This window comes from Canis lupus, chromosome 28 (genome assembly GCF_011100685.1).
Source record: "Canis lupus familiaris isolate Mischka breed German Shepherd chromosome 28, alternate assembly UU_Cfam_GSD_1.0, whole genome shotgun sequence".
NCBI lineage: Eukaryota > Metazoa > Chordata > Mammalia > Carnivora > Canidae > Canis > Canis lupus.
In genome coordinates this window covers 14,529,517-14,557,277 of record NC_049249.1, presented here as the reverse complement: position 1 = coordinate 14,557,277, position 27,761 = coordinate 14,529,517, and the positions used below count along the sequence as shown (strand labels likewise).

Here is a 27,761-nt window from a genome sequence, read left to right as displayed (position 1 = left end):
AAATAGCAATTGTAATTACGGGGCTTTGATAAGATAAAGGAAGGAGCGAGCTGTCCGGGAAGCGAGCAAGCGAGGAGGGAGGGAGAGAGCGGCCTGCTGGGGCCCCTGCGGAATATTTGCATCTGTCACTCATGGGGCGTGCCCAGGCAGTACCCAGTGCCCTATGTGGAGGTGTCCCCATCTTCTCCCTCCTGCCCCAACCCCCCAACACCAAAACATAGACTTTTGGGGAGGTGAGAAGAATCTCCCAAAATGATGAGGGTTCATTTTAGGGGAAGTTCTCCAATGTAAAGGAATTCTGTCCTATAGAAAGGCCCCTCTCCTCCGTAGAGGTTAAAGTAATACTAAAACCTTGACCTCCACACTTGTAGGTCCCTCCCAGGATGTCCATCTCCTTTGGGGAAGGGAAGAGAGTGGGTTAAGATCATTGAGGTTCAGCTCAGGGATTTCAGAACCTTCTGGGAGCTCCAGAACCAAGGTTGGATGCTGAGTCAGATGATCTCTGGCCTCCATCCCCACTCCAGGGATGGGCCAGTGCTCAGAATGACTCTAGTTGTGGCTCCAACACTATACACACTAAGGATGGGCTAGACTGCCCTGACTCCTGCCTGGGTCCTGCTCCATGCTGTTCTCATCCAGACTGTTTTCAGAGGGCTGGGTTCCTGGTGGGGAGAAGGCCCTTTCCACCCTCTGCTCTCCGTCTCTCCATTCATTCATTTATGCACACAAATAAATATTTTCAGGAGCCTACTATGTGCAGGGCATGCATTTAAGATGGTGAGCATCCTGCCTGTTGAAGCAGTTATAGCTGGGGAGGCAGACACTCAGCAAGTGGCCTGCAGGCCTCTAAGACAGAGATGGACAGTAAGGAAAAGGCCTGGTTGGGGCTGTGGGCACTGGAGCCCACTTCACCTGTCTCCCTCCTTATGCGCTCACCCCTTAGTGGGGTTAAGAGGAGACCGTGCACGTCCAGCCTTTAGCAAACACAAGTGCTAATAAATAGTGGTGCTTGTGATTATTGTCTGAAGGCAAGTCTTCCCGGGGCAGCCACTCATGGGCTGAGGTCTAAATGCTCAGCCAGTTTCTTCATTATTCATTCATCAAGCACCAACTGCAGAACCACCCTGCCCAGCTTGGTGCTGTAAGCTGCAAGTACTGATCCAAAAGATGTTGTTCTTGCCTGGAAGTCTGTGTGTACAGGAGCCAGCAGAGTGAACAGACTCCTGGAGGGGGGGCCAGGCCCATGGAGTCTCCTTCTCTGAAGAAGGATGAGGTCTTCAGACAAGTCCTCTGACTGTTTTCCTATTTATGCATCGCTCAGTGTTAGCATTATGGCTGGGACAGGTGGGGCATTGGGACAGGTGGGGCACAGAGAAAGGAGAGGTAGGCAGCACCTGATTGTACTGCTGGACAAGGACCTGCCTACTGCCTCTGGCCTAATGGCTTCCCAGGACCATCCCAAGCCTTCCAGTCCAACTGCCAAGGACCTGGGGTGCCACTGGGGCAGCGAAGGTCATGGGCGACTGCAGCATCTGGATAGGGCATCAGGGGATCCACCTGCTCCTCAGAAGTATGTGTCCCAGGGCATCTCTGCCCAACCCCACCCCACTATGGCTCAGGGGTTCCAGAAGCCCCTGGGGGAAGGCAATGAGGTGAGGGCCTGGGAGGGGCTTAAACACTACCTCCTTTGGCCATCCTCCCACCTGCACGCACTTTTGACGCAAAGCACTAGTCCACATCTAGTCTGGTAGGTGTGTAAATGCCAAAGTGCACAAGCAATGAGACTCTGAGAGGGAAAGACTAGGCGGCCTGGATCTAAGTCTCTTCTCCAGGAAAAGCAGCTGACAGATCTTTCGGCCCCCTCTGCTGCAGCTTTGGGAGGGCCGCAGCGACCACGGGGCCTGCCAGGGACCTCTAGGCTCCCCCACATAGGTGCTCCTGGTTCCTCTCAGGCTTCAGGCTAGCGTGTGGGACGGAGGCAGGGGTGATGCTGATAATGGAGGGGACATTTCTCGCTCTTAGGGTCTTCTTGGAGACGGAGTGAGACAGGAGAGACCCGCGAGAAGGGTTATTCGGCAGAAAGGTCGGGGTCGGTCCGGGTCGCAGACGCACTCACTGCCGGGCCGCCGGGGAGCCGCACAGCCACTCACTCTCGCGTTGGCGGCCGCCTCCGGGGGCATGCACGGCTGAAGCACACAGTAGGTGGCTCACGCACCCGCCGCCCAGCCTGCGCACCCCGCGCACCCCGCGGGCCAGGAAGCCCCAGCCCGAGCCGCCCCCCATCCCCGCGGGTCCAGACCCCTAGAGCGCGCGAGGGGTCAGCCCGGGGATGGGGGGAGGCGCCCCCACTGGCCGCCCCCCGCCCCCCCCGCGGTCCCCAGACCCCTCCCCTAGCCCAGACCCCCCAATCCCAGACCCGCGGGCCGCCCCGCCCCGGCCCGCCCCGCCCCCGCCCCGGGCTGCGTCCCGGCCCCAGCTCCCAGCCGGGGGCTGCGGGCTCCGGCCGCCCGCCCCGCGCTCCCCCCTCGCGCCCGGTGCGGCGCCCCCCGCCCCCACCCCTCCCCCTCCCTTCCCACCTACCCACCCACCCTGCCGGCCCGTTACCCTCCCGCCCGCTCCGGCTCCTGAGCAGCCAGCGGCCACCGGCTCCGGCAGCGGCGCAGAGCCACTCGGCGCGGCGAGCTCGACATTCCACGGGACCCGCGGAGCCGCGTCCGGCCCGCCGCCCGCCCCCCCGTGCTCCAGCCGTCCTCGGCCGCCGCCGCCCTCGGCTCATCCCTAGCGGCCGCCCGCGGGCCGGCGTGATCCCGCCGGGCTCTCGGTGCTCCCCGGGCCGCGCGCCATGGGCAGCCCCCGCTCGGCGCTGAGCTGCCTGTGAGTACGGCCGCCGCCCCCGCGTCCCCGCCCGGCCCCGCCGCCGCGCCCTCTCCGCTCACCCGCGCCCTCTCTCTCCCGCCCGCTTTTGTCTCCCACAGGCTGTTGCACTTGCTGGTCCTCTGCCTCCAAGCCCAGGTAAGGCGCACTGCGCGGCGGCGGGGCCCGGGCGGGCCGGCGGGGGCCGCGGGTTGGCGAGGTCGGGCGGGGGCCCGAGGACCGACCCTGCGGCCGGCGCGGCGGGGCTGGGAGGATCCCTCGGGATCCAGCCCCGATTCCCCTAGGAGGGAGTTAGGGAACAGAGAGGGAGCGCCCTGCCTAAGGTCACACAGCTGGTGTGCGGCGAGGCTCGAACGCGGGCTTTCGGGCTCCAGCGCTGTCTCCCACGCAGCCTGGCCGGGTTGGGAGTGGATGGGGAGCTCTAGGAGCACCCACATGTGGCTGCCGGGGAAGGGGTGCGAGCGGGGTCCCGGAGCGTTCGTTGTCACAAGTCCCGGTGACTGCTGCAGGGACTCTCTCCGCGGCTCGGCTCTCGGGGGAGACTTGTGGCGGGTCTGGCCGAAAGATCAGGTGCCTAGGCTCTCTGCGCTCGGAACATTTGCTCCGCAAATTTGTCTTTATAAATGTCAGGGATTGGGCAGCGCTGCCTCCCTACTAACGAGCGCCCTGCTTTTCTAGGAAGGCGTGTGGGCGCCGGGGGTGGGGTGGGGGTGCGGGCCGCCGCCGGGCAGGGAGCTTGGTTCCCTGATCCCGGCCGGCTGGGGGTCCCAGGGGGCTTCGCAACAGGTAGGTCCAGATCGTTCTGGGCTCATCCTTGCTAGGCTGGGTCTGCCTGACTTTCCTGGCTTGGGTGTTGTGGCCTGAGCTGGCAGGTTGGGGGGACACCGCAGCCCCTGCTGGCTGTCTGGGGCAGTGGAGGTGCGTGCAGGGCGATGGGGGCCGCTGGGGGCCCCTGGGCAGAGTAGCATTATAATGGCGTGTTGTGTATTTTTCAATTTCCTAAAGGTAACTGTTCAGTCCTCACCTAATTTTACACAGCATGTGAGGGAGCAGAGCCTGGTGACGGATCAGCTCAGTCGCCGCCTCATCCGGACCTACCAGCTCTACAGCCGCACCAGCGGGAAGCACGTGCAGGTCCTGGCCAACAAGCGCATCAACGCCATGGCAGAAGACGGGGACCCCTTCGGTAAGGCGAGCTGCGCCCGGCAGGGTAGAGGTAGCTTGTGGAACATGCCCCCTTCCCCTGGCTGGCCTGCTTTGATGGGACCTGCAGGCCCCATCTGTGCTGGCCAGAGGCCTCTCCAGGCTCCCCAGCTCAGAAGGGAAGGAGTTAAGGCAAAGAAGCCTGGTGGGGGTCAGCTGGAGAGAAGAGGGCTGGGGAAGGGACCTTGGGGAGTACTTGGCCCACAGGTGCCCCTTCCCTGCCCAGCAGATGAATGAATCCAGGAGTCTCCCTTTCCACCTCCCCCATTCACACACCCCTCCCCAGCTGCAGGTGGAGACAGGGGGTCTGCGGGAGGGGCCCCAGGTTTAAGGGAAGCTCTTGAAAGAGGATATGTCGCCAGGGTCCACAAAAGGAGAGAGCTAGGAAGGAGAAGAGAGAAAAATTGCCCCAACCTTTCCAGCTTGGACAGGGGGTGCCATGAACCTTTAAGTATTTTGATCAGAAGGGCCAGCCGCACATAGGGACTTGGCTGGGAAAGGTGTCTCCACTCCACTGACCCAGGAACCTAGGTGGTGGTCGGAGCGGGGCGCCAGGCTCCTGCGGGGTGCTGAGTCCAGGGAGCTACCGCGGGCAGAGAGGCGGAGGACTGATTGATTTCTAAAACATTCAATATTCCTGCCTTGAAACAAGGCCAATTTCCAGAGTCCTGGATGTACCAAGAGAAAAAGCAAGCCCTCTGGGCGGCTGGTGTTGTTTTTAGAGAGCGATTATTGTGAGTTTAAAAACCTTTAAATAATGACCAAGTTAAACAACCATGAAAGGAGAGGGGAAGACTCTATTAAAATGTAATAAAAAGGTGAGGCATTTTAAGAGCTAAGAAGAAAAATGAAGAATGATATAAAACAGAAAAAGAACGAGCCTTTTTTCAGATGTGGAGTTTGAAAGGAGTTGCAAGTCTGTAAATGTTAAAAAAGAGGTTCAAGATTGTTCTCTATGAATCTCTGGAGAGACCCCCGCGTCTGGCAGAGCGATTAAAACTCTTCTTACTTTCACCTTTTTTAACATTTCCTGAATACTTTCTCCTCTTCTCGAGCCAGTTTGGGGGATCGAGTATGTCTCACTGCATTTTTTCTGCATCGACGTAGCTGACTTCCCTTCAAAGCTGGAGAAGGAGACATAATTTTCCCGGGATAAATCTGTCACTGGGGTGGAAGAATAGGTTTGAAAATGTTAAGCTTTCCAAAAGCCCTGTCGGGAAAGCCGCTGTAAACTGCGGCCCCAGCTCCCCAGATCCACCAGGAAGGGGATTGGGGGCTCTCTGGGGTGGGGGTGGGGGGCGGCCTGCCCGGTGGCCGAGGTCCCCTGCTGGGCTGGCAGGGCCAGCCTGCCGTCCCTTTGTCCCTCCAGACCGGCTGCTTGCTGCCCTTCCCAGCTTCCAAGGAAAGGGAACGGATGCTTAGCTTCTCCTGGGGTTGCTTCACTGGAGCAAATGGTCCAGCATCCTTGGGTTTAGAGAGGGAAGGAGAGGCTAAGCTGGCCATGGGGGAGCTCGTCTTCAGACATCTGGAGTCCAATGCCCACTTCTGTCTTTATAAGTGGAGGAAGCTTTCCAGGTGCCCTGATCCCTGTCTGCCCAGGCAGGAGCAGAGGCGCTTAGGCTATGCAGCCAGGACAGTAGAGGGCTGAATTGCTTCTGAACTGGTCCCAGGAAGGAACAGAGGGATAGTTTCATCCCTGTCTGCCCCATTTGGCCAGAATCCTCAGAGTGTGATCCCCTCGCCCCTTCTCCGGTCAGCGTCCCTCCAGCCCTTAACAGCAGCCACTCCTTGCTCTGGAAGGCGAATCAGGAGAGGGATGAGCAGACTGGCTGGGTCCAAGAGGAGGTGGGTGGGAGGGGAGGTGACAGCTGCATTTCCATGGCTGACTTGGAGCCAGACTGAGAAGTTGGCCATTGGGTCCCAGCTCTGCGCTTATGCGAAGTGGTGGGGGTGGTCACTGGCTGAGCAGTGAGGGCTGCCTTGCTGACCTTGGTGCTCATCCCCCCCCCCATTAGTTTTGGGGGCAGGGAAAGTGCTGCCTTGTTGGTGCAGGCTGGGAGACAGCTCTGGGGGTCCCAGAGCTACTTTCTCAAGGAAGGGAGAGGAATAGAGAGGAATAGAGAGGACAGGAGATGCAGCCCCTTCTGTCCTAGTCCTGACAGCTGAATCAGCCCTCATCCCCTTCTTGGGGACAGCCTCAAAGGGAGGAATCACAGAGACTAGACAAGGAACAGGACTTCTGTGGCAAGTTGGCTGTTCAAGGGGAAGGTGAGGGGGAAGAAGCCACAGAATTGAGCTCCCTGTCTCAACAGCTTTCCAGACTGAGAAGCCAGCATGCCTGATTTTCTCCCCTCCTCACCCACAGAAAGTGGTTACTGGGGTGAGAAGCCCAGCTGTGATGGGGGTTGAAAGAGAAAAGACTATTTGAGTCATTGATTTCTGGACACTGGGGCTGGGGACAGTGGTGACTGGGAAGCATGGAGAAGAGCAAAAGCCTCTCAGCTGGGGTCTGAGGTTCTGGGAAAGCAGCTGGCTGTGTATGGGCTGTGTGTGTAGGGAGAGTGGTCTCCATCCTTGTCATCTTCTCTGCAGAGCAAGGATAGGGGTGGGGGTGGAGGGTGGCCAAGGCTGTGAGTTAGAACCTGAGGTGCCAGAAACAGAAGAGGGAGTGCTTTTATGTTTGGCTTCAGAGCTGATGTCACTTGCTGCACCCCAGAAGTTTATAGTGATCTATGAGGCCTGTACACAGAATATTTGGAGTTTGAAGGATTCCCAGAGATCTTTCGATGAGAGTAGAACTCTAGTCATGAAGCCTTGACATAAAAGTCAGTACTATCTGGTTGTAAAAGAGGGTCTGTTCAGTTGGATGGCTCCGAGATTCCTCTGCAGAATTCAGCTTGTGCTTCAGGGTCTTGCCATCCTCCCTCTATGAGTCCAGGTGAGGGGCCTGAGACAAGAAAGGGGACTTGATCTTTCCCAGTGTTGCAGAGCATATGGGCAGCTGGGCTGGGGCTGGAGCCCACATCTTGGGTACCTGCTCTTGGAGCAGTTGCTACTGGAATGTGACAGGTCTGAGGGTCAGCTGGGGTGAAGATGTGGTACAGTAGGGGGTCTGGGAGCTTCCAATAACCATCCCACCACCTTCCCTGACAGCAAAGCTCATTGTGGAAACGGATACCTTTGGGAGCCGGGTTCGAGTCCGGGGAGCTGAGACTGGCCTCTACATCTGCATGAATAAGAAGGGGAAGCTGATTGCCAAGGTGGGGCCCCAGAAGGAAGGGAGGGTTCCTGGGGCGCGGGGAGTGGACTGGGCTGGCAGGAGTCCTCCAGGGTCCTGGGGCCACCTTGGGGTTACCTCATGATTGGTGGGGGGGGGTAGTGGGGGAGGTGAGAGAGAAGGAAACTGCTGGAGAGATGAAAAGCTATAAAGGCACAGGAGGAGGAAGGAAGGTTAGGCAAGGGGCTGGTGGGGGGGGGTGGTGGTAAATTCCATATATCTTTTTAACAAATCGCCAAATTGCTTTGCTATTATGTCCAATTACATGGTACCAGCATTTGGAATGTTCAGTAAGCCGCAGGCCCAGCCCCTCGGCCGAGCTCTGAAATGGCCCCATTAGTCACGGCTCTTCTCCAGCCTCCAGCGCCCCGCTTCCCGGGCTTCTGGGGCGGGGGGCTCAGCGTCCCCCCACAGGCCTCCCCTCCCCTCCCCCATGGGGTGGCTGCCTTGGGGCCCCTGGGGTCCTAGAGGGCTGGGGAGGCTGGGGAACGGGTGGGAGCAGCCCGGCCAGACTGGTGGGCAGGAGGCCAGGGCAGGCAGGGTCTGGGCCCCCACTCTGGCCCTGTGTGTTGGGGCCCAGCCCTCCGGAGACAGCCATGTGTCACTGCTGCCCGGGAGGACAGGAAGTTGCCGGGTGGGCTGCGGCTTGTGAGGGATTAGAGAGCGGGTGCCCGGGCGGTGGGGGTGGGGTGGGGCTGCGGCTCGTGCCCACCCTGCCATCTGCTGGGGTGCCCACCTGCCGTCGGGGCCGCCTGCCCTCTGCCTGTGCCGGGGGGCGGGCGCGGGAGGGGGCGGGACGGCTGCGGCCGAGCCCAGTAACGCGGCGTCTGGCCCCCCGACCTGCAGAGCAACGGCAAGGGCAAGGACTGCGTGTTCACGGAGATCGTGCTGGAGAACAACTACACGGCGCTGCAGAACGCCAAGTACGAGGGCTGGTACATGGCCTTCACCCGCAAGGGCCGGCCCCGCAAGGGCTCCAAGACGCGGCAGCACCAGCGCGAGGTGCACTTCATGAAGCGGCTGCCCCGCGGCCACCACACCACGGAGCAGAGCCTGCGCTTCGAGTTCCTCAACTACCCGCCGTTCACGCGCAGCCTGCGCGGCAGCCAGAGGACTTGGGCCCCCGAGCCCCGGTAGGCGCCGCCGGCCCCCGCCCCGCGCTGCTGGCCGCCGGGCCGCGGGGCGCCGAGCAAGCCTGCGAGGGCCAGGTCTGCGCTGCCGAGGCTGGGAGGAGCTGGGGCAGCCCCGGGTTCGAGCTGTCCATGATGTGTTTGCTGTTGGTTTTTTTGTTGTTGTTTTGTTTTGTTGTTTTTTTTTTTTTTTAACAAAAGAGAGGCTCTATTTTTGTATTCCACTTGGCTGTGGTGTCTGTCTTCTTCACTTTCAGGAGGGCCGGTTGTAGCCTGGCCTGGGATTCTGACGGGGTTCCCTCTGGGTGGGGGTGGGCGCGGGGAGAGCTTTCCCAGTTAGCAGAGGTGCTCCTGAGCCCCTGCACCTGCAGGACAAGTAGCCGGAGAGTCCGCTACACCACGCTTTTCAAGGGTGGTGTCAGTGGGGGGTGGATGTGTAGTCGTCGTTATTAAATGGCCAAAATGTTTACTTAACTTGCCTATTAAAAATGTGTGTTGGAGAGCAAGTCCTGCGGGGATCGGCCCCCTCCCCTTCCCCAGCTGCCCTGGGGCTGCCATAGGCAGCACATCAGGCACCAATTCTGGCTGTAGCCTCCTTCCAGTCTGACCTGGGACCTGTGCCTGTCGTTGTTACATGGAGGGGCTCTTCCGAGAGGACAGAAGCAAGGAAAGGGGCAAGAAGAGGCTCTCAGCTGGTCCTGGGAGCCCTCAGATAAGGACCTCCTAGCTCCTAATGGGAGTTATTGCCATCACCTCCCCTGGTCCCCTCTGGGGCAGAAATGATGGCTCTGCTAGGACGGAGCTGTGTTCATGGATTCAGTGAATCTTTAAAAAGTGCCTCTCTGTGTGTGCCTGGATCTGTGTGGGAGACAGGTTGGAGATGCCAGAGCTGGTTCTTTCCGAGTATCAGGCTCCAGTGAATGAAAGAGAAGGGCAGCTGCCGGGGTCCAAGGCGGGGCTGTATTGGAGGGGAGACTGCTAAGACTGGTGCTGACAATTGTGACATGGAGCAAGTATAGACTTCTGAGGAGCTGGTTGGAGAGCTATGAGCCTAAGGTGCTGAGCTCAGGGACTGCAAAAAGGCCCAGGGACTATGGGCCATGGGAGAGGTGAGATGAGGCCCAGAGGGAGAGGAACTGGGTGCCGGGGGGTTGGGGGAGGAGGGCGAGAAGGACCAGGTGGAGAGCCTATGTTCACAGCTCATAGGTCAGAAGGACTGGCCTGAGAAGGACCTGCTATTGAGGAAGAAAGACCAGGGCCGTGCTATGGCAATGGTAGGGCAGGTCGTGGTATGGGCACAGGGCTGGCCAGTGTCGGGGGAGAGGTGTGTGTTTGGATGTGGACTGAAGAGATTGGTATCACACCACATTGAGGGAGAGCCCAGGCCCAGAGGCAGCAGGTCTCCTGTGGGCAGAACCAATGGAGTCTTCATTAACTGAGGCCTCCCATGCTGGCTGTTTCTGCTGCCTTCTTTGACAGGCCCCTGGGCTGGTCCCACAGCCCAGATCCTGGGCCCATCCAGAAACCTTTTCCCTCTGGGCCTCTGTTCTTTGGCATTTCCTTTGAGTGGCGGGGCACCCCGAGGCTTCCTAACCATGTGGGCCTCTCAGAGCTGAAGCCGCAAGTTCCAGGTCAGCCCATCCAGGTGGACGGAGTTCCAAAGCTCCATGGGAAGCCTTGGAGTAGAGAGGTTGGGGATACCCTGGGATCTGTCCATGCCACCTCATCTGGCTTGCTGTGGGGGTGTGGGGCTCTGGATAGAGTAGGTGTCTCTTGGTGCATGGATGCCGGGGACGTTGCGCGGGGGCTCCAGACATCTCTGTTCCAGCTCCCCCAGCCCTTAATGCCTCCTCCCTTCTTCATTCCCTCCCCTCCCCCTTTAATTAATTCTGGGTGAGCAGCCCGGCTTTATTGTGCAAGGAGCTTGGGTCTCACTGTGGGAAAAGTCACACCTTCTGAGCAGCTTCTGATGCCATGCAAATGAAGAGACCGTCCAGGAAACGCTTTCATCTGCACGGCCGCCTGTCCAGCCCCCAGCCCAGTAATTGCCCACATTTCACTTGTTTGAGAGCAATTCCTGGGGGAAGCCATAGGGTAGGAGGGAGTCTGGGGTGGGGGTGGAATGTCAGGCTCTCCCTGCCTGTGATCCTGGTCACAGAGTAGAGCCAGACCGGGCCAAGGCTGGGCACAGGCTAGGCCAAAGCCACTCCTGAAGCACCCAGGCTGGGGACTCCTGAGTACTCCAGGGTGGTGGAGTGGACTTATGCCCTGGTTGCCGTGAGGGAGAAGAGGTGGGCTGTTCAGAGAGCCAGACCTGCCTTACAGAGAAGAGGGAGATGACAGGTGGCAGTGGTGGTGGTGGTGGCGGTGGTGGTGGTGGTGGTGGCTGGGGACAGCGGAGAGGTGACCAGGAGGTGGGAATCCTTGAGGCTGCCTGGGGCCTTGGAAGGGGCTGACTTCCTAGCAGAACCCACTGGCCCCATGGGGACCCATGGGAGCAGAGCCCAGGGCGGTGGGGCCAGGCTGGGCTAGAGCACCCACCACCTTGTTTATCTTCGCCTTGCTGCCTCCGTAGAGCCCTCGCTAATGGGGTTTTACAGCCCACTCAGGCTGCAACTGGCCAAGAATCAATCATTACCGGCACTTAGTGGTTTGATAGTTAACAGCCTGAACTGAAGCCAAACTGGTTGTTAACTGTGATAACAACTGATTTCAAGGGGTTATTGCCGGCCCAATATGCTCAGTCCATTTATTTCGGGGAAAACAAGCAGGGAGCCGTGGCAAGGCCCAGGAAAGGGAGGAGGACCAGGCTCTTCTCAGCCAAAAGGTTTGTTGCTCTGCCCTAGAGTGGGTGCTGGCTGCGAGGGCCCTGGGGACTACCTGAGGCCTGTGCCAGGCTTGATCTCCCAAGACTCACTGAGGACCTGCCTGCTGGCCCAGGTGACTCACACGGAAGCCCTCTTCCAGTCCTTCCTTCTCTCCGTGCTTACCTCATCTTGATCCCCCATCTCCTTTTTTTTCTAGCAGTACTGCCCCTGAGACCCTCACTGGGATGGGCTCCCCACGAGGAGGAAGCAGGCCAAGTGGCTGGGCCTAAGCTTGTCCCCATCCAGAGGGTGGGCTGGACCCCTCACCCATTCTTCCCTCACCCAGGCCTCTCAGAACCCTGCCAACTCCAAACTAGAACCTTGTCTTTCATTTCAAGGCCAGCGAAGACTCCTCCCAAGCCTTGATGAGAAAGACAAGTGAGGGCTCTCTCCTCTCACTCCACCAGGTTCTGTGCAACCCTTCCTTCTACCCTAACCAAACGTCAGAATGTGACCAAGCATCATTCTAGAATGCTACAGCAGCAAAGGACCTCAAGAGTTCTCCACCATCTATAGATAGCTTGGGGCCCCAAAGACACTTAGCTAGGGTCAAAGCTAGTACTAGAATTCAGGTGTTGTTTTCTAGACCCGGGCTGCCTCTTGAGGGTTGTAGATCTTTCCCTAATTCCATGCATTCATTTGATATTTATTGAGTACCTATTGTGGGCCAGCCTCTATTCTGGGTAGAACGACAAGCAGGAAACAAGACAAAAGCCCTGTTATGGAGCTCATATTCTAGTGGGTGGGGGCGGGGGTGCAGAGCAAATGGTATATAGGATGGCAGACACTGAGAACCACCTTGGGAAAAATGCAAAGAAGGGAATGAGAGTGAAAGGTAGGGTAGGGTAGTAGCAATTTTAAATAGGGTGCTCAGAGAAGGCCTCACTCAAATCCTAATGTTTGAGCAGACACCTGGCCCAAGTAAGGCTTTCAGGTATCTGTGGAGGGGCCATCCAGGTGGAGGGAAGAGCAAGTGCAAAGTTTCCTGCATTTAGGGGAAGAGGAAGGAGGCCAGTGAGGTTGGAGCAAAGAAGGGAGGACTTGGGTGTGGGGGAGGGGGAGGCATGGAGAAGGCTAGAAGTTGAGGTGAGGCCAGAGAAAAAGAAGGGGTAATGGAGGATCACGTAGGGCCATTGAAAAGACTTTAGTTTTGATTCTGAATGAGATAGCAGACTATTGGGGGTTTTTGAGCAGTAGAGTGACATACTCTGAACGAAGTTTTAACAAGATTACTGTGGCTGCTGTGTGGAGAACAGACAGCGGGGGGGCAAGGGAGACCAGTTATGAAGTTATTGCAGTAATCTAGGCTAGGGATAACAGTAGATTGGAGGCAGTGAGAAGAGATTGGGATTTGGGGCAGTTTCTGCAAGTGGGGATGATAAGATTTGCTGATGATTTGAATGTGGGCTGTGCGAGAGAGGGGTTGAAGGGTTTCTAGGGTTTCTGGCCTGAGCCACTAAAAGAATAGAGGGGCCATTTACTGACACAGAAGATTCCAGAAGGGGCAGATTTTGAGGGGAAGAGTAGGAGTTTGGTTTTGGATATGTTACATCTCAGCTAGCTAAAGAAATGTGCAAGTGGAGCTAGTGAGTGAGCAGTTTGCATGAGTCTGGAATTCTGGGGAGAGGTCTAGTGTGAAGACACACTTTGGGAATATTCGGTGTACAGCTGATTTTTAAAGCAAGGGACAGAATGGGTTCCCTCAGGTGTGAGCATAGCTAGAGAAGAGAGGAGCCCAAACCTGAGCCCTGGCACACTCCAAACATGTAGAGAGGAAGCTCTCATCGTGCTGCCTTTACCTCCAGAGCCTAACTCAATCCTGTCCACCTACTCTTTGACTTCTCTACCCCCACCCTGCTCCAGGCCATCATCAGCTCTTGTCTGGCATTTTTTAAATTAAGATTTTATTTATTTATTCATGAGAGATACAGAGAAAGAGGCAGAGACTCAGAGGGAGAAGCAGGCTCCCTGCAGGGTGCCCAATGCAGGACTTGATCCCAGGACCCCGGGATCACATCCTGAGCTGAAGGCAGATGCTCAACCTCTGAGCCATCCAGGTGTCCCAACTCTTGTCTGGCTTTATGGCAACAGCTCCTAACTGCTCTCCCTGATTCCTCTCGCATCCCCTGGCAATCCTTTCTGTGCTCAGTAGCCAGAATTTCCAAAACACAAATCTGATCGTTCTACTCCCACCTTATCTAGAATTGAACTCAGACTCCTTTCCGTGACCCTCACGGTCCCCGGCCTGCTCTGGCCTGGCTGTCCATCTAACCGTAGGACCTAACTGCTTAAGCACTGGGGCTACACCTCCTTCCAGCTTCTCTAACAGGCCAGGCTGGTATCTGCTTCAGAGCCTTTGCACATATTGTTCCCTCTGCTTGTGATGCTTTTCCTCTTGAACTTGCAGGGCTAACGGCTCACTCTGTAGATCTCTGCTGTCATTCTCTGCTTTATTTCTTTATTACTCTTAACCGTATCTAATATTATCTTGTTTCTTATTTGCTTGCTTTTGGTCTGTCTGTCCTCCCTAAGGGAGCAGAGACTTGACTTGCTCATTGATGCGTATCCAGTGCCTGAACCGGTGTTTGGCATGTGGGTTTTTGGTAAGTGTGGGTGGAAGAAATGAACTGCAAGAGTGAGAGCAGACTGGGAGGCCGTTGAGTGGGCCCAGCAGGTCAGGGGTCCTCAGTGTCCAGGGCTGGGTCAGACTTGAAATGCCTGACGGTCAGGGAGACTTGAGGATGGTCCTGGGGTGGGTGGTCTCTGGAGCCTATCCAGACATTCACAGCTATACTAAAACGGGGTCCCGGGCAGGCTGACACAGGCTCAGCCCCAGTTTCCTCAAGCTACAATGCCTGTTTCCAACATGAGCATCTAAGCAGGGCCTGGTGGGATGTACATGTCAAAATTCCCCAAATTCTGCCCTCCCCCCACTGGACTTCCACAGCAGCCAGGGGACGTCAAAGGGGAGAGTCAGGGGAAACTGAGAGCCAGAGGGTGGAGGCAAGACGAGGAGTAAGTAGTGAGATAGCTGGGGAGCTGGCAGGAACCCTGGGGGATCCCCGAGTCCCACGGAGCTGTGAAGGGTTGTGTAGTCAGGTGCTTTCAATTATCCTGCTGCCTCATCGAGATCTCTTGCTGACTCTCAAGAGCTATCTGGGCAAGGCCCAAGCCCCAGAGCTGACCCTCGTGCATGGCCTCCTACTCGTGGGCAGATGCTGAGAAGGGCTCCGGCTCAGTCCTGCAGTCTCTCACCCTTAGCCCCTCTCTCTGGGAAACAAACTCAAGGTGCTGGATCAGTCTTGGAGCTGCATCTCTTCTCCCTTTCTTCCTTGGCTGCGGATGGTAGAGGGAGGCCATGATAAAGAGGAGAGTCAGGGCATTATCCTGTGCCAAGCAGGGGCTGTAGTGTTGGCACTGGGGGATTAAGGTCCCCAGTCATGAGGAATCAGATGGGTCCTAGCTTGGGGCCTGGCTGGAGGTACTCAGAACAAGGGGCCAGAGCCGGGCACTGCTTTGAGGAGGTAGGGAGAAGCCCGGACACAGCTCGTCATGGTTTGCAGCTCCCACTACCGTGAGCCCAGAGAACCAGAAAACGCCTGGGCCTGAGGCCTGGGAGAGGCACAATGGCAAGCCCTCGAGGAGCCAGGGCACAGGGCCCTGAGACCCAAGCCAACTGCCAGGAGAACCAGCCAGTGACTTTCAAGGGTGGGAGGGGCCAGGGCCAACACCAAATTCCAGCTGTCCCTGTCTGCCTGCAGGCACACAGTTTCCAAATGCCCAGGCTCAAAACCTCTGCCTTTTTGGCCTTCTCCTTGTTTCCAGTCTCCGACATTTAACATTTCAACTTGACAAATATCACCAACTCTTGCTAAATCTTTCTTCATAGAGAAATCCCTCTGTCCCATCACAACCTATGCTGGGCCACTGCACACCCTCCCACCTTGTCGTCCTGCCTCGTCTCTCCCTGGGCTTTCTGTACACCCTCCCCTCCCTGCCCACTGCAACCCTCAGCAATGAAGAGCAAACTCATAAAACATTCATCATGGGTAATACACCATGTAGGACCTGTCTGATCTCAGTTCTGATAGGAGAGGCCGGGTCAGTAGGATGCTGGGTCTTTGGCTTCTGAGGGTTTGGGCTGGCTTCTCCACCTGGGCTCAAGTTCCAGCCACTTCCATTAAGCCAGGCCTGATCCTCCCTGGGGTGGGGGGTGCATGGAGGGTCCTGGGGAGAGGTCTAGCCGCCCAGGGAGGGAGAGGTGGCTCCTAGGGGTGCTCCTAAGTGAGGCATGGCTGGGAGCTGCGACCAAAAGGCTGAAGCCAGATGTCTGTGCTGAGAGGGGAAGAGGGAAGTAGGGTCAAAGCCTAGGCACTGAGGGGTGTCTAGGATGGTTATATTTGCTCCCAGGGAGCCTGGTAAGGCGGGACTGTGCTCGGTGTGAAGGAGAGAGGGAGTGGCACTGGTGGCAGGCCTCTGTGTGGGGGCACTTCCATCACATGAGTGGACCAGGCAGAGAAAGGGAAGGGAAGGTAAAGGAATCTTCTCTTACTCTCCCAGCACCCCTGGAATTTGTACTGATGCTATACTGGCCCATCCATCCCCCCGTCCCAACCAGGCCTAAGCAAATTGGAGAAAGGATTCAGAAAAATGGCTACAGAAGCCACCAGAAATCAGATGTGCTTGTTGTGACGTCAGGAATAAGACAGAACTAACCTTGAATCCTGGCTCTGGTGTTGCCTGACTGTGTAGACTGCCAGTCACATGACTGCTCTAGGCCTCAGCTTCCTCACCTGCCAAATGGGCCACATACTCAACCCTACAGAGTTGTCATGAGAGTGAGAGTTACGAAGTTGGCCAGGCGTCCAGTAGAACATCTTAACAACTGTTCTCAGCAAGGATGTGGAGGGACTAAGGAGGAGGGAGAAGGGATTGGGCCGGCAGAGTGAATCCCTGGGAGCCTGGGTTGGCCCAGGGATGTCATCCAAGAGGCACCCTGAGGAACCAGGAGCAAGGAAGAGTCTCTAGGGAGGCTATTTCCTGGGAACACAGCTCCAGTGGCCCAATGGCCCAAGGCAGCCAGGAAGCTGGGAGAGATGAAGGGCAAGTTCCTTCATGCACAGGATGCCTGACCTTGCCCCCTCCCTCCCAGCTGTCCAGGTAGGTGTGCCAGCCAAAGGCCCAGGCCCTTGAAGGCCGGGGAGAACTGAGAGGACACATGTGGTGGTGTTCTGCAAGGGGGGGAGGTCTCCTGGCTCTATCCCAGAGGCCCATGTGTGGGTCTTCCCACCCTGTTCCTGAGACCTGGCCTTGCCTCCCCTCACCCAACGTCTGAAGCAGGGGCCAGGGAGACAGTCGTCTGTGTTGTCCAGAGTTGGAAGAATGGAAGGAGAGAGGAGCAGAGAGAACACGGAGAATCATTATTCAAGGCTTTGTATCTTTCTTCCTAGCCAATGCCAAGCTTTTCCTTTCCCCAGGGCCTTGAACCAATGCATGCCAAGCTTCCTGGACACCTCTGCACCAGGCATTAAAGCTCATATTAAGAAGTCACGGTGAGCAAGTCAGGTAGACCCACGACTCCCAAAGCTTCCCTTCCAGCGCAGATAGCCACAGTTGGCCAGTCAGTTCTTTTTATTTTTTTTTAAGGTTTTTATTTGCTTATTCGTGAGAGACACACAGGGAGGCAGAGACATAGGCAGAGGGAGAAGTAGGCTTCCAGAGAGGAGCCCAGTGCAGGACTCGATCTCAGAACCCCAGGATCACTCCCTGAGCCAAAGGCAGACGCTCAACTACTGAGGCACCCAGGCACCCCCGGCCAGTCAGTTCTGATGAGGTATCTGAAAGGCTGGGGCAGCTGAGGAGCAGAGGGTGTGCCAGGAAAGAGGGGTCCTGGGGAGGAGGGCACGTTGTCAGAGTTGAGGCCATGCTGGCTCACAGCCAGGTGTGAGCAGAGGCCCTGGGCTGCTCCTGGGGTGGGGGGTTCAGCTCAGCTCAGCTCAGCCCCAAGTCTGTTCAGTGCATACTGGGAGTGAAGTTCCTGGGGATCCCTTGCATTGGGGTTCCTAGACCAGTAAACCCACCATTGCCATACCACATGGCATGGGCGATACATGGGTTAGCACCACGTTCTCCACTGCTGTGAGAAGATGAGTCAAGAGGAGCAGCTGTGCAATCCTCAGGGAAATTAGTCTTTCCGGAACCTTAATTTCCTCATCTAGAAGGTAAAAAGGTTTGAACCAGAGTATTTGTTTTCAAAAAAAAAAAAAAAAATTCAGCAGCAGAACCTAATTTCCTGAGGAAAACTCGTATAGAAGTTTATTTCATAAAATAGACGTACACAATATTTGCTCTGGTCAGCTGAGGGATTGATATCCCCTGAGTTCCTTCCTCCGTGCCTGACATTTCATCTGGGGTAGGTGGTGAAGGAGGTGGAGGGTTCGAGCCTTTCAGGGTTCTCTTGGGCCTTCCCAGAAAGATGCTGGCAAGGACCAGAGAAGAAAGGCCGGGTGGGCTCCCAGCCTGCCTCCAAGGCTGCCAGGAAGGTGCCTCCAGGAGGAGCAGCTGAGCCCGCTCCCTCCTAGGAGCACCTGGACCAGCGGGGCTGTTCCCACAGCCTCTGAGAGGCTCCCCATCTCTTCCTGCACTGACCACTCACACCCAGGGATTATCCCAACCAGAAACTTCCATTCGGAACAAAGCTCCCAGGAATGAAATCCGAGCTGCCACTGAGAGGCTCCCAGGCTAACTGGGAAGTGGCTGGAAAGGGAGGGAAAACTTGCAAAGCACTGGGAGCCTCAGGGAGGCCGTGAAACCTGAAGACAAACGACCAGCCAGTGGACTGGTGCTGTGGAGCTGCCACTGCCTTCTGCACAACCAAAGGTCAGGGCTGAGTGGAGTGGGAAACGAGGGGGAAGTGCACCCCCAGGCTTTTCAAGGGGAGAGTAATTGGTGCACCTGTGGCTAGGGCCAATATCCCCTGTGAGGCCCTCAGGGCTGGCCTGCAGTCACTCAAGCCGCCCCCCCTTCCCCTCTTCCCCCGCCCGCTCCCAGCTGCTTCCACTTACTCTAGTGGGCTTCTGGATCGGTCGGCACACCCAAGGGAAGAAAGAGAGGGTCACCGCCACGGTTACCATTTGTCAAGCACCCATCAGATGCCAGGTGTGTTGCTTATGTTATTTCTAACCCTCATGACAGCCCTGCAAGTTGGGCACTACTAGCCCCACTTTACAGATGGGGAAACTGAGGCTAAAAACTGTTAGTTTGCTCCCAAGAGATAGAGCTATTTAGTGGTTGACCTAGGATCTGAACCCCAGGGCTTTTGGACTCTGGAGTACTAAGGCAACTTCCATCACACCATACTCTTTAGTCTTAAACTCCCTCATTAGAACCCAAGAACCCTAGTTTTTTATTTTTTATATTATTTTTAAAAAGATTTTATTTATTTATTTGAGAGAGAGTGAGAGAGAGAGAGAACAAGCAGGGAAGGGGCAGAAGAGAGGGAGAAGCGGACTCCTTGCTGAGCAGGGAGCCTGACAGGGGCTCGGTCCCAGGACTCCGGGATCATGATTTGAGCCAAAGGCAGACACTTAACCGACTGAACCACCCAGGCACCCAGAACCCTAGTTTAAAAAAAAAAAAAATAAATTCTCTCAGGTTGTGTGTCTGGCTCTTGGTTTCGGCTGAGGTCACAATCTCAGGGTCCTGGGATGGAACCCCACATGGGGCTCTGTGCTGGGTGTGGAGCCTGCTTAAGAGTCTCTCTCTCTGTCCCTCCCTCTCCAAATAAACTCTTCCTCTTCATGTCATGGTATGAGACAAAGGAAGTGCTGTGAGTGGTCCTTTCTCTAGCTTGGGTCCTGTGACCATGTGACAGTGATTCACTTCTCTGGGGGTGAAGTCTCCTCATTTGTAAAATGAGATTCATAATAGTACCTACTTAGAAGTGGAAAGCCAAAGATAACACATATAAAGTACTTAGAAAGTGCTGGGCACAGAGGAAACGCTCACTAATGCTATCATTGGTATTGAGGAATTCCTTTCACCTTTTGCCTAGGCAGCCCTGAGGAAGAAGCCTGGCAGCAGGCTGGGTGGATTATCTTAAACTCACCCCTCTCCCTGCCACCTCTAAGGATTCAGATGTGGGTTAGGAGGCACCTCAGGGGGCTAAGGCCTTTCAGGCATTCTGGGAGCCAACAGGAAACTTGTGCTCCTGCCACCAGATCTCTGAGCCACGCAGATCCAAGCTGGAGAAAGGACCACTCCAGGGGCTGAGGTCTTCCACATAAATAAGGCACTAGTCTGTCCTGGTGTGCTTCTGCAAGTTCCAACCCAGCAGAATGCTCTGTTTCTGAGGATCTGGGGAATGAAGCCGACCAGGACAAAGGGAATGTGGTTGGGCTGGGTCCCAGGAAACCCGGCTGTTGTCCAGGTGTGGGACTTCCTGTGGTACTGCTAGGCGGCAGGCAGCTTTGGGCTCCGAGGAGTACATTTGCCATACTGAAGGCCAGTAGCTTCGCCAGAAGCCATGGTCTTGCTGACCAGCCTTTCCCCTGCCACCTCCCTGGCTTGAGCTTCCCTAACGACTAACCCTGGGGTTGGCACCGAGGGCTGGTTCTCAGGGCTGGCCTGCAGTCACTCAAGCTGCCCCCCCGCAGGTGGAACCTGGTCCTTGCTCAATTCCTTAGCATCTGGGCCTCTCAAGGCCTGGCTTGTGGCTGCCATTACTGACTGGGCTTAGACTAAAAAGTCAACCTTCTTGATGCCTGTGCTTGAGCCTGGGCACTCAGCAGAAGGTGGCAATTGAGAATGGGTAGTGGGGCTCGGCAGGAGGGTCCTGGCTTGGGGGCTGGCTCCATGTGAAATGTGGGGCTTACAAATGATTCTTTCCCCTGCTAAGCATCAAGCCCAGGGCCCACTCCACTTCTCATCCACAGAGAGAACCCCAGTTTTGTTCCTATCCCCAGGGAGTTTACACTCTAGTAAGAGAGACTGTACATACAAATGATGTGTGGATGTCAAATAGGCAATTACAAATGGGTGTGCTTTTCTTTTTTTTTTTTTTTTTTTTTTTTATTTATTTATGATAGTCACAGAGAGAGAGAGAGAGGCAGAGACACAGGCAGAGGGAGAAGCAGGCTCCATGCACCGGGAGCCCGACGTGGGATTCGACCCCGGGTCTGCGGGGATCGCGCCCTGGGCCAAAAGCAGGCGCCAAACCGCTGCGCCACCCAGGGAACCCTGGGTGTGCTTTTCAATTTATTCCAACTATTCAGTGCAGATGAGTCACAAGTATCATTACCTTTTAAAGATAAGAAAATCAAGGCATAAATGCAATATCAATATTGATACTGAGTCCATTCTCATAAATTTTTTAAAATTTATTTTTATTTATTCATGATAGACATAGAAAGAGAGAGAGAGAGGCAGAGACACAGGCAGAGAGAGAAGCAGGCTCCATGTCGGGAGCCCAACGTGGGACTTGATCCTGGGACTCCAGGATCGCGCTCTGGGCCAAAGGCAGGCGCGAAACTGCTGAGCCACCCAGGGATCCCCCATTCTCATAAATGTTTTAAGCTAAGTGCTTAGATATCAAGCCTACAGTGTGTATGTCTGTGTGTGTGAGTGCTTGTGTGTGTGTCTGTAGTATGTTCATGTAAATAGTCTTTAGTGAGTGCTTTATGTTTCAGGCACTATGTTTACATACTTTATTTCAATTATTCCTTCTCTTGACCTAATGACTCTGTGTGTTAGGCATCAATATTCCAGATTTCCAGAGGAGGACATCAGGGCTCAGCAGGGTAAAATAATGTCTCTAAGCCACACAGCTGGCAAGAGGCTGAGTCAGGACTGGAAGCCAGATCTGTAGACTCTAGTCTCCCCACTCTGCAAAGTAGAAATATCTTGACTAATAATGCAGAGCAGGATGTAATGGAAAAAGTGATGTAAAACTGGTACCAGCATGGTTCTAGGGAATTTCCAGGAGGGAAGAGTTCCCACCTGGTTGAAAGAAGGAAACACTGAGACCTACTGGCTCCAGGTCACACAGCCAATCCATCAGGTGTTTGAGGTAAAATTCTGATGTCTAGACTCCAAGAGCAATACCGGTTTTGAGTACTACTGACAAGAGCTTTGAGAGAAACTCACCTCAGCCCTGTTTTGTTAAAGAAAAATTTCAAAGTCTTTTTTTGTTTGTTTAATTTCGAAGTCTTTGCAAGTCCCTCAGAACCTGTGTGAATTTTGGCTGAACCGAAAGCTCATAGTAGAGTGGAGAGCAAACTGGCCCCTCTGTCCCCTGGGACCAGAATGGGACAACATTTTCCCATCTTTCTGGTGGGTTGAGATCTCATTCCCTGCCCCAAAGATTGGGACTCATTTGCACTCTTCCCACTACAAAGTAGCCAGAACAAATATTTCTAAACAAAGTCAAAGACTGTTTCAAGTCACCTGCACACTAAGAAATCTCCACTCTTTCCCCATGCCCCCTAGATAAAATTCAAATTCCTCAATATGAGGCCTTTCATAATCTGGCCACAACTTTCCAAGCTGCTCTCCTTCCACTTTTGTGAGAGATTGTAGTGATTTTTTTACTGTTTCCCAAATACTCCATGCTTTTCCATGAATTTGTCTTTTCATGTACTGTTTCCTCTACCTAGGCTAACTCCTACATACCCTTCAAAACTAAAATTGTCTCCTCCCCACTGTGTCTCCTAGGCTGTCCCTGTGGTGTGGTCTCATACATTATTCTGTTTATAACACTGAGTTATAACTACTTTAAAAATTTATTTATTTATTTATTCATGAGAGACACACAGAGGCAGAGACACAGGCAGAGAGAGGAGCAGGTTCCCTGTGGGAAGCCTGATGAGGGACTGGATCCCAGGACCCCGGGATTACAACCTGAGCCAAAGGCAGATGCTCAACCACTGAGCCACCCAGGCGTCCCAGTTATAACTACTTTTTTGAGAAATATCATTCTTTATGTGTTCTTGGAATAGAGTAGGTGCTTCATTAATTTTGGTGAATGAATGAAGTCCCATTTGCTAGCTTAGTGCTTGGTCTTGCCATTATGGGGCAAATAAGAGGGCTGCAGACACGATCTGAGGAGACTTGACCAACCATCTCTAGAGTTTGGGACCCTTCAGACACCAGAGACAGTTTTATCAAGGAAAGTAACAACAATAGCTAGCATTTATTGTTTACTATCTACTGTGGTCTGTGCTAAGTCCTTCATATGCCTCATCTCATTTCACCCTCATGACAATGCTCTGTAGTAGTTGGTATCCCTAGGAGGGTTTTAGCCCCTAAATATGTGATTATTCTCATTTTGTGATTGGAGAAACTGAGGTTTGGAAGAGTGAACATTTTCCCTCCAGTTATGCAGCCAGGATTTAAATTTTAAATCCAGATCTGCCAGCCTTTAAAACCCAAGTTCTTCTTCTTTTTTTTTTTTTTTAAGATTTTATTTATTCATGAGAGACACAGAGAGACAGAGATATAGGCCAAGGCAGAAGTAGGCTCCCTATGGGGAGCCTGATGTGGGACTCAATCCCAGGATGATGCCCTGAGCCAAAGGCAGACGCTCAACCACTGAGCTACCCAGATGTCCCTAGAACCCAAGTTCTTGCAAGCATTTCTGCCTCTGATTCCTCCAAGTGTGAACTTCTATTTGAAAGTGGAACCGGATCCCATTGCTCCTCCTACTTAGTTAGAAACACCATTGGCATGTGGGTTCTGAGCTGCATGGCATAGGGACTGGGGTTACACAGGCAACTGTAAGTGATCAGAAGCTCCAGCCTGATGTCTGTGTTGAGACCTTGATATGCACCCTTGGGGCAGGGCAATCATTTACTTATGACTGCCCCCACCCCCCCTGGGATAGCCTAGGCCGCCAGCTAAAGAAAAAAAAATAGCAAAACAAAAAACTGCTTTAGGATTGACTAGGGTTTCCCTCTTCAAGTTATAGGCACTTTGTTAGAAAAATAAAACCCCTCAATGGAAGCTCAAAAGGACTTCACTTCGAGGACTGAATCTGGGTTCTAGCCTGACTTTTGTTACTAACCAGCTGTGTGACCTTGGTCAAGGGGTTTAACCTTATAAGCCTTCATGAGTGGGCAGAAAAATGGGCAGGAACACAATGCACTGAGGAAGGAAAGATCCAGATGACATCCAGAGAATGGGAGTCTGAGCTGGAGTACAGGTCACCCTGGGAAAGAAGCTCCAGAGCCGCTAGTGGCAGTGTCCCCATGCGTGCTGGACATGAGAGGCCGCTTATGAGGAGGTGCCATGGGGAATGGGAGAGAAAACCAAAGACAAAGAAGGCATTTCTCTTTCCTTGAATGGGGCCAAAAGTAGGCCCATTACAGTCCCTCTGGAAAGTCAAGCAGTGGGTGGGCCTCTAGAAAATCCCAGCTTCAGGAAGGGCTAACTTTCCCCTTCTTCAGGCCTCCTGGTACCTATTACATTCTTCTATCTCAAATGCATTTCCTTTTACTTAAATGTCAACCTTCTTGGTAGAAAGTGAACTCCTGGAGTGAAGGAAACTTGACTTCTTCATCTGCGTTCCTTAGCCCCTATACCGACTGCCTGGCACAGTAGGTACCTCCGTACCTGTTGGATTAGTGAACAAACGGATGAATGGATAAATCCCAGGTGAGGAGAAAGAAGTTCAATGTCACAGAGTAAACTTTTAAAGCTTATTACAAAAGAGGAGATACATTCTGGAAGAAGTAAAATTTCAAATAGCCTGGGGGATTTAGGAGCTGAAAACACCAATCCATGTGTCCCAGGGACCACAGATGGCTGCAGAATCCTTGCCTGGGTAGACCCATAGGCCATTCGTCCTTGTTTATACATATTTCCCAGAGTAATTATTTAATACCTCAAAAGTGTCCTGATCCTGACTTGCATGACAAACTTTCTTTTTTAGGTGGCATTCTCCCCATCTTTTCTGTTTTTTCTTTTTTCATTGAGATTCACATAGCACAACCTTTTCCTCTTTAAAGCGTACAATTCAGTGTTTTTCAGTATACCGACAAAGTTGGGTGATCATTGCCACTATTTAGTTCTAGAACATTTTCGTCATACCCATTAACAGTCACTCTCTGGGGTGCTTAGGTGGCTCAATTGGTTAAACGTCTTTCTTCGGCTCAGGTAATGATGTCTAGGTCCTGGAATCTAGCCCCACCTCAGGCTCCCAACTCAGTGGGGAGTCTGCTGCTTCTCCCTCTTCCTCTCCCCCTGCTCATGGTCTCTCTCTCTCTCTCTCTCTCTCTCTCTGTATCTCCGTCTCAAATGAATAAATAAAATCTTTTAAAATAAAACGAAATAAAAAACCAGTCACTCTCCATTCCCACCCTTCTCCCAGACCCTGGAAACTACTAATCTTTCTGTCCCCACAGATTTATCTATTCTAGACATTTCATATGTTTGGATTCATATAATACGTGGTCTTTTGTGTCAGCTTCTTTTACTTAGCATAATGTTTTCAAGGTGCATCCATGTTGTGACATGAATTAGTACTTGGGCAATAAATTATTTAGTCACTATGCATATAGCTGTTAATATTGTAGCTATTGGATTGTGGATGTTGCCCTGGGGCCAAAGAGGAACGGAGGTGGTGGAGGAGCCACCAGGCTAAGATTCTCTTGCTGGAGGAACCTTTCTGTTGACTCAAGGCAAAGAAACACTGATGGAGGATAAGGCAGAGACACAACCTCATTTAGGATTTTATTTTCTTGGGATCCCTGGGTGGTGCAGCGGTTTGGTGCCTGCCTTTGGCCCAGGGCGTGATCCTGGAGACCCGGGATCGAATCCCACGTCGGGCTCCCGGTGCATGGAGCCTGCTTCTCCCTCTGCCTGTGTCTTTGCCTCTCTCTCTCTCTGTGACTATCATAAATAAATAAAAATTAAAAAAAAAAAAAGGATTTTATTTTCTTGAGTTGGCATTTTTATTGGCTTGATTCCCTGATAGTAGTTATAGAGAAATGGCAACAGTCTAATCTATAAGCAGTTTTTTGGACAAAAGTAGAACTTAATAGATTAAAAAATGAACCAGGGGAGAAATGAACAGGAGAGCCTCTAGATTTTCTTTTTTTTTTTTTTTAATTTTTATTTATTTGTGATAGTCACAGAGAGAGAGAGAGAATGAGGCAGAGACACAGGCAGAGGGAGAAGCAGGCTCCATGCACCAGGAGCCCGACGTGGGATTCGATCCCGGGTCTCCAGGATCGCGCCCCGGGCCAAAGGCAGGCGCCAAACCGCTGCGCCACCCAGGGATCCCGATTTTCTTTTTAAGATTTTATTTATTTATTTATTTGTGAAAGAGTGTGAGCATGAGCGAGGGTGGGGAGGCAGGTGGGAGAGGAAGCAGACTTCCAGCTGAGCAGGAGCCTGATGTGGGGCTTGATCCTAGGACCCTGAGATCATGACCTGAGCTGAAGGCAAACACTTAGCCAACTGAGCCACCCAGGCACCCCTACGGGCTCTAGACTTGAGTGCTTGCTCAGCCACTAGCTTTGCGTGATATTGACTGGGTCCCTCCATTTCTAGTCTCTGTAAAATGAGTACAGTGACAGTAAGGAAAATCCCAACATTATTAGGTTTTAAGACATTTCCCAGGGGTGCCTGGGTGGCTCAATCGGTTGAGCATCTGCCTTCACCTGGGGTGGTGATCTTGGGGTCCTGGGATCTAGCCCCACATCAGGCTCCCTGCTAGGTGGGGAGCCTGCTTCTCCCTCTCCCTCTGCTGGCCCTCCTGCTTGTGCTCTCTCACTCTCTCTCAAATAAATAAATAAAATCTTAAAAAAAAAAAAAGGCATTTCCCAGAATCCTCTAGTATTTTCAGGGCTGTTCTGTAGATGTATAATGCTGAGTAAGAACCACACAGGGCAGGCTGGACCTTTTGAAAAGTATATATAGCTCACAACTGTGTGTGGTTTTGAGGATTCCAATCATTTGGGTAGTTTGTGTGCTAGGCAGTTAGGCCAGAACAGTTTGTGTATCCCTCACAATGTTTTAATGGCACAGGGTTAATGATGAGGGAATTATATGGATGTTTCTGCAGATACAAGTCTACCTGTCCCATTTCCTCTGATGCATTGAGTTCCCAGAGCCAAGGGCCAACAGCCAGTTTTAGCACAATTCTGTCTCTTCTGCAAAAACCAACACAGGGCCCTATACACGTCGGGGCCCCATGTGTTCTGGAAGGAAGGCTAGGGAAAGCTAACCAAGTAATATGTGTTGGTGTGTGGAAATATTTCCCCATCTTTGGGAGACTGATCTGCCATCTGCCCAAGACTCCGGGGTCAAGGTGAGGGGCCACATCATTCTACCTGGGGTGCCGGTCAGAAACCATCGCAAGGGGCCACTGGTCTACACAGCAGGCGGCAGACCACGGAGCAGCAGGGGCTGTTAGTTGGCAGAACCTGGGAGGCTGTCCTTAGGGGAAAGCTGAGGAGGGCAGGGCATGCTAGCCTGGCCTGCTGTGCTGAAAGCAGCAGACGGGTAATTTCCAAATGACCATTTCAAAGGAAGGTTGAATTTCTCCGAGATAAGAGGGAGAGCAGAGAGCATGCCTATATCTCTAACCCCCTGAGCGAGTGGCCGTGATAACAGCTGTGGGGTTGGAAACCTAATGCTGATGAAAGAGTTAAAGGATGGCTGTGGGCAGCTATCGGTGACACCACTAGGAATTGAGCATGCTCCTGGAGCGCGGCTGGGGACTGGTGTTACTCCATGAATAGAGGCCACTCTCAGGGAGTTTTTCCTGGAACAGAATGGGGTCAGGGAGCCGCTTGGGGAACAATGGTTGCCACCGACTAGCTGAATTTCTTACAATCACACACCATACCCCCTGATCAAATAGCTCCTTTGTCCGGCTGATATAAAAACATGTCATACAATGATGATTTGGAAGAATGACACGGGTTTGCCTTTCACAGAGATCAGAAGGGCTTGTTGTGCAGCAGGGGGGAAAACATCAGAGTCAAGGAAAACCTGGAGAATAAAAGGAGCAAATGGAAACAGACAGCAACAATAAGAAAGGGCTGGGTTGCTGGAAAGGCAGACAAGGGCTTGGTTACCAGCAGGGAGACCGGGCACTCAGGCAGCTCCAGGGAGGGAAGAGCCCGCTGGTTGCCTGTAGCCAGTTTCACAGCGCCCCCTTGAAACTCTTGGGAAAAAGTCAAAGAATTAAAGAGACAACTCGAAGGAAGAGTCCACGGTGGCTGGCGGGTGGACGCAGGGCCGTGTGCACAGGCCGGAGGGAAGGTAGAGGGGCCTGAGAGATTAGCCTACCCGCACCGTCGTTTTACAGATGGGGAAACAGATCCCGGGAGGAATGGTGGTCGGGTTGTCTACACTCAGGACTTGTCGTGCAGCTGCTTCTCTTATTTCCCTGACTTTGAAGATGGA

General features: G+C 53.7%; 1 protein-coding gene across 1 annotated transcript; it reads left to right on the top strand.

The window, feature by feature from the left end:
• Positions 1-2,842: 2,842 nt before the first annotated feature.
• On the top strand, positions 2,843-8,491 carry FGF8 (fibroblast growth factor 8). The gene is made up of 5 exons (XM_038579231.1): positions 2,843-2,874; positions 2,976-3,012; positions 3,880-4,060; positions 7,231-7,337; positions 8,201-8,491. Exons 1-5 carry the CDS (start codon positions 2,843-2,845, stop codon positions 8,489-8,491), a joined length of 648 nt encoding a protein of 215 aa, XP_038435159.1.
• The last annotated feature ends 19,270 nt before the right edge of the window (positions 8,492-27,761 follow it).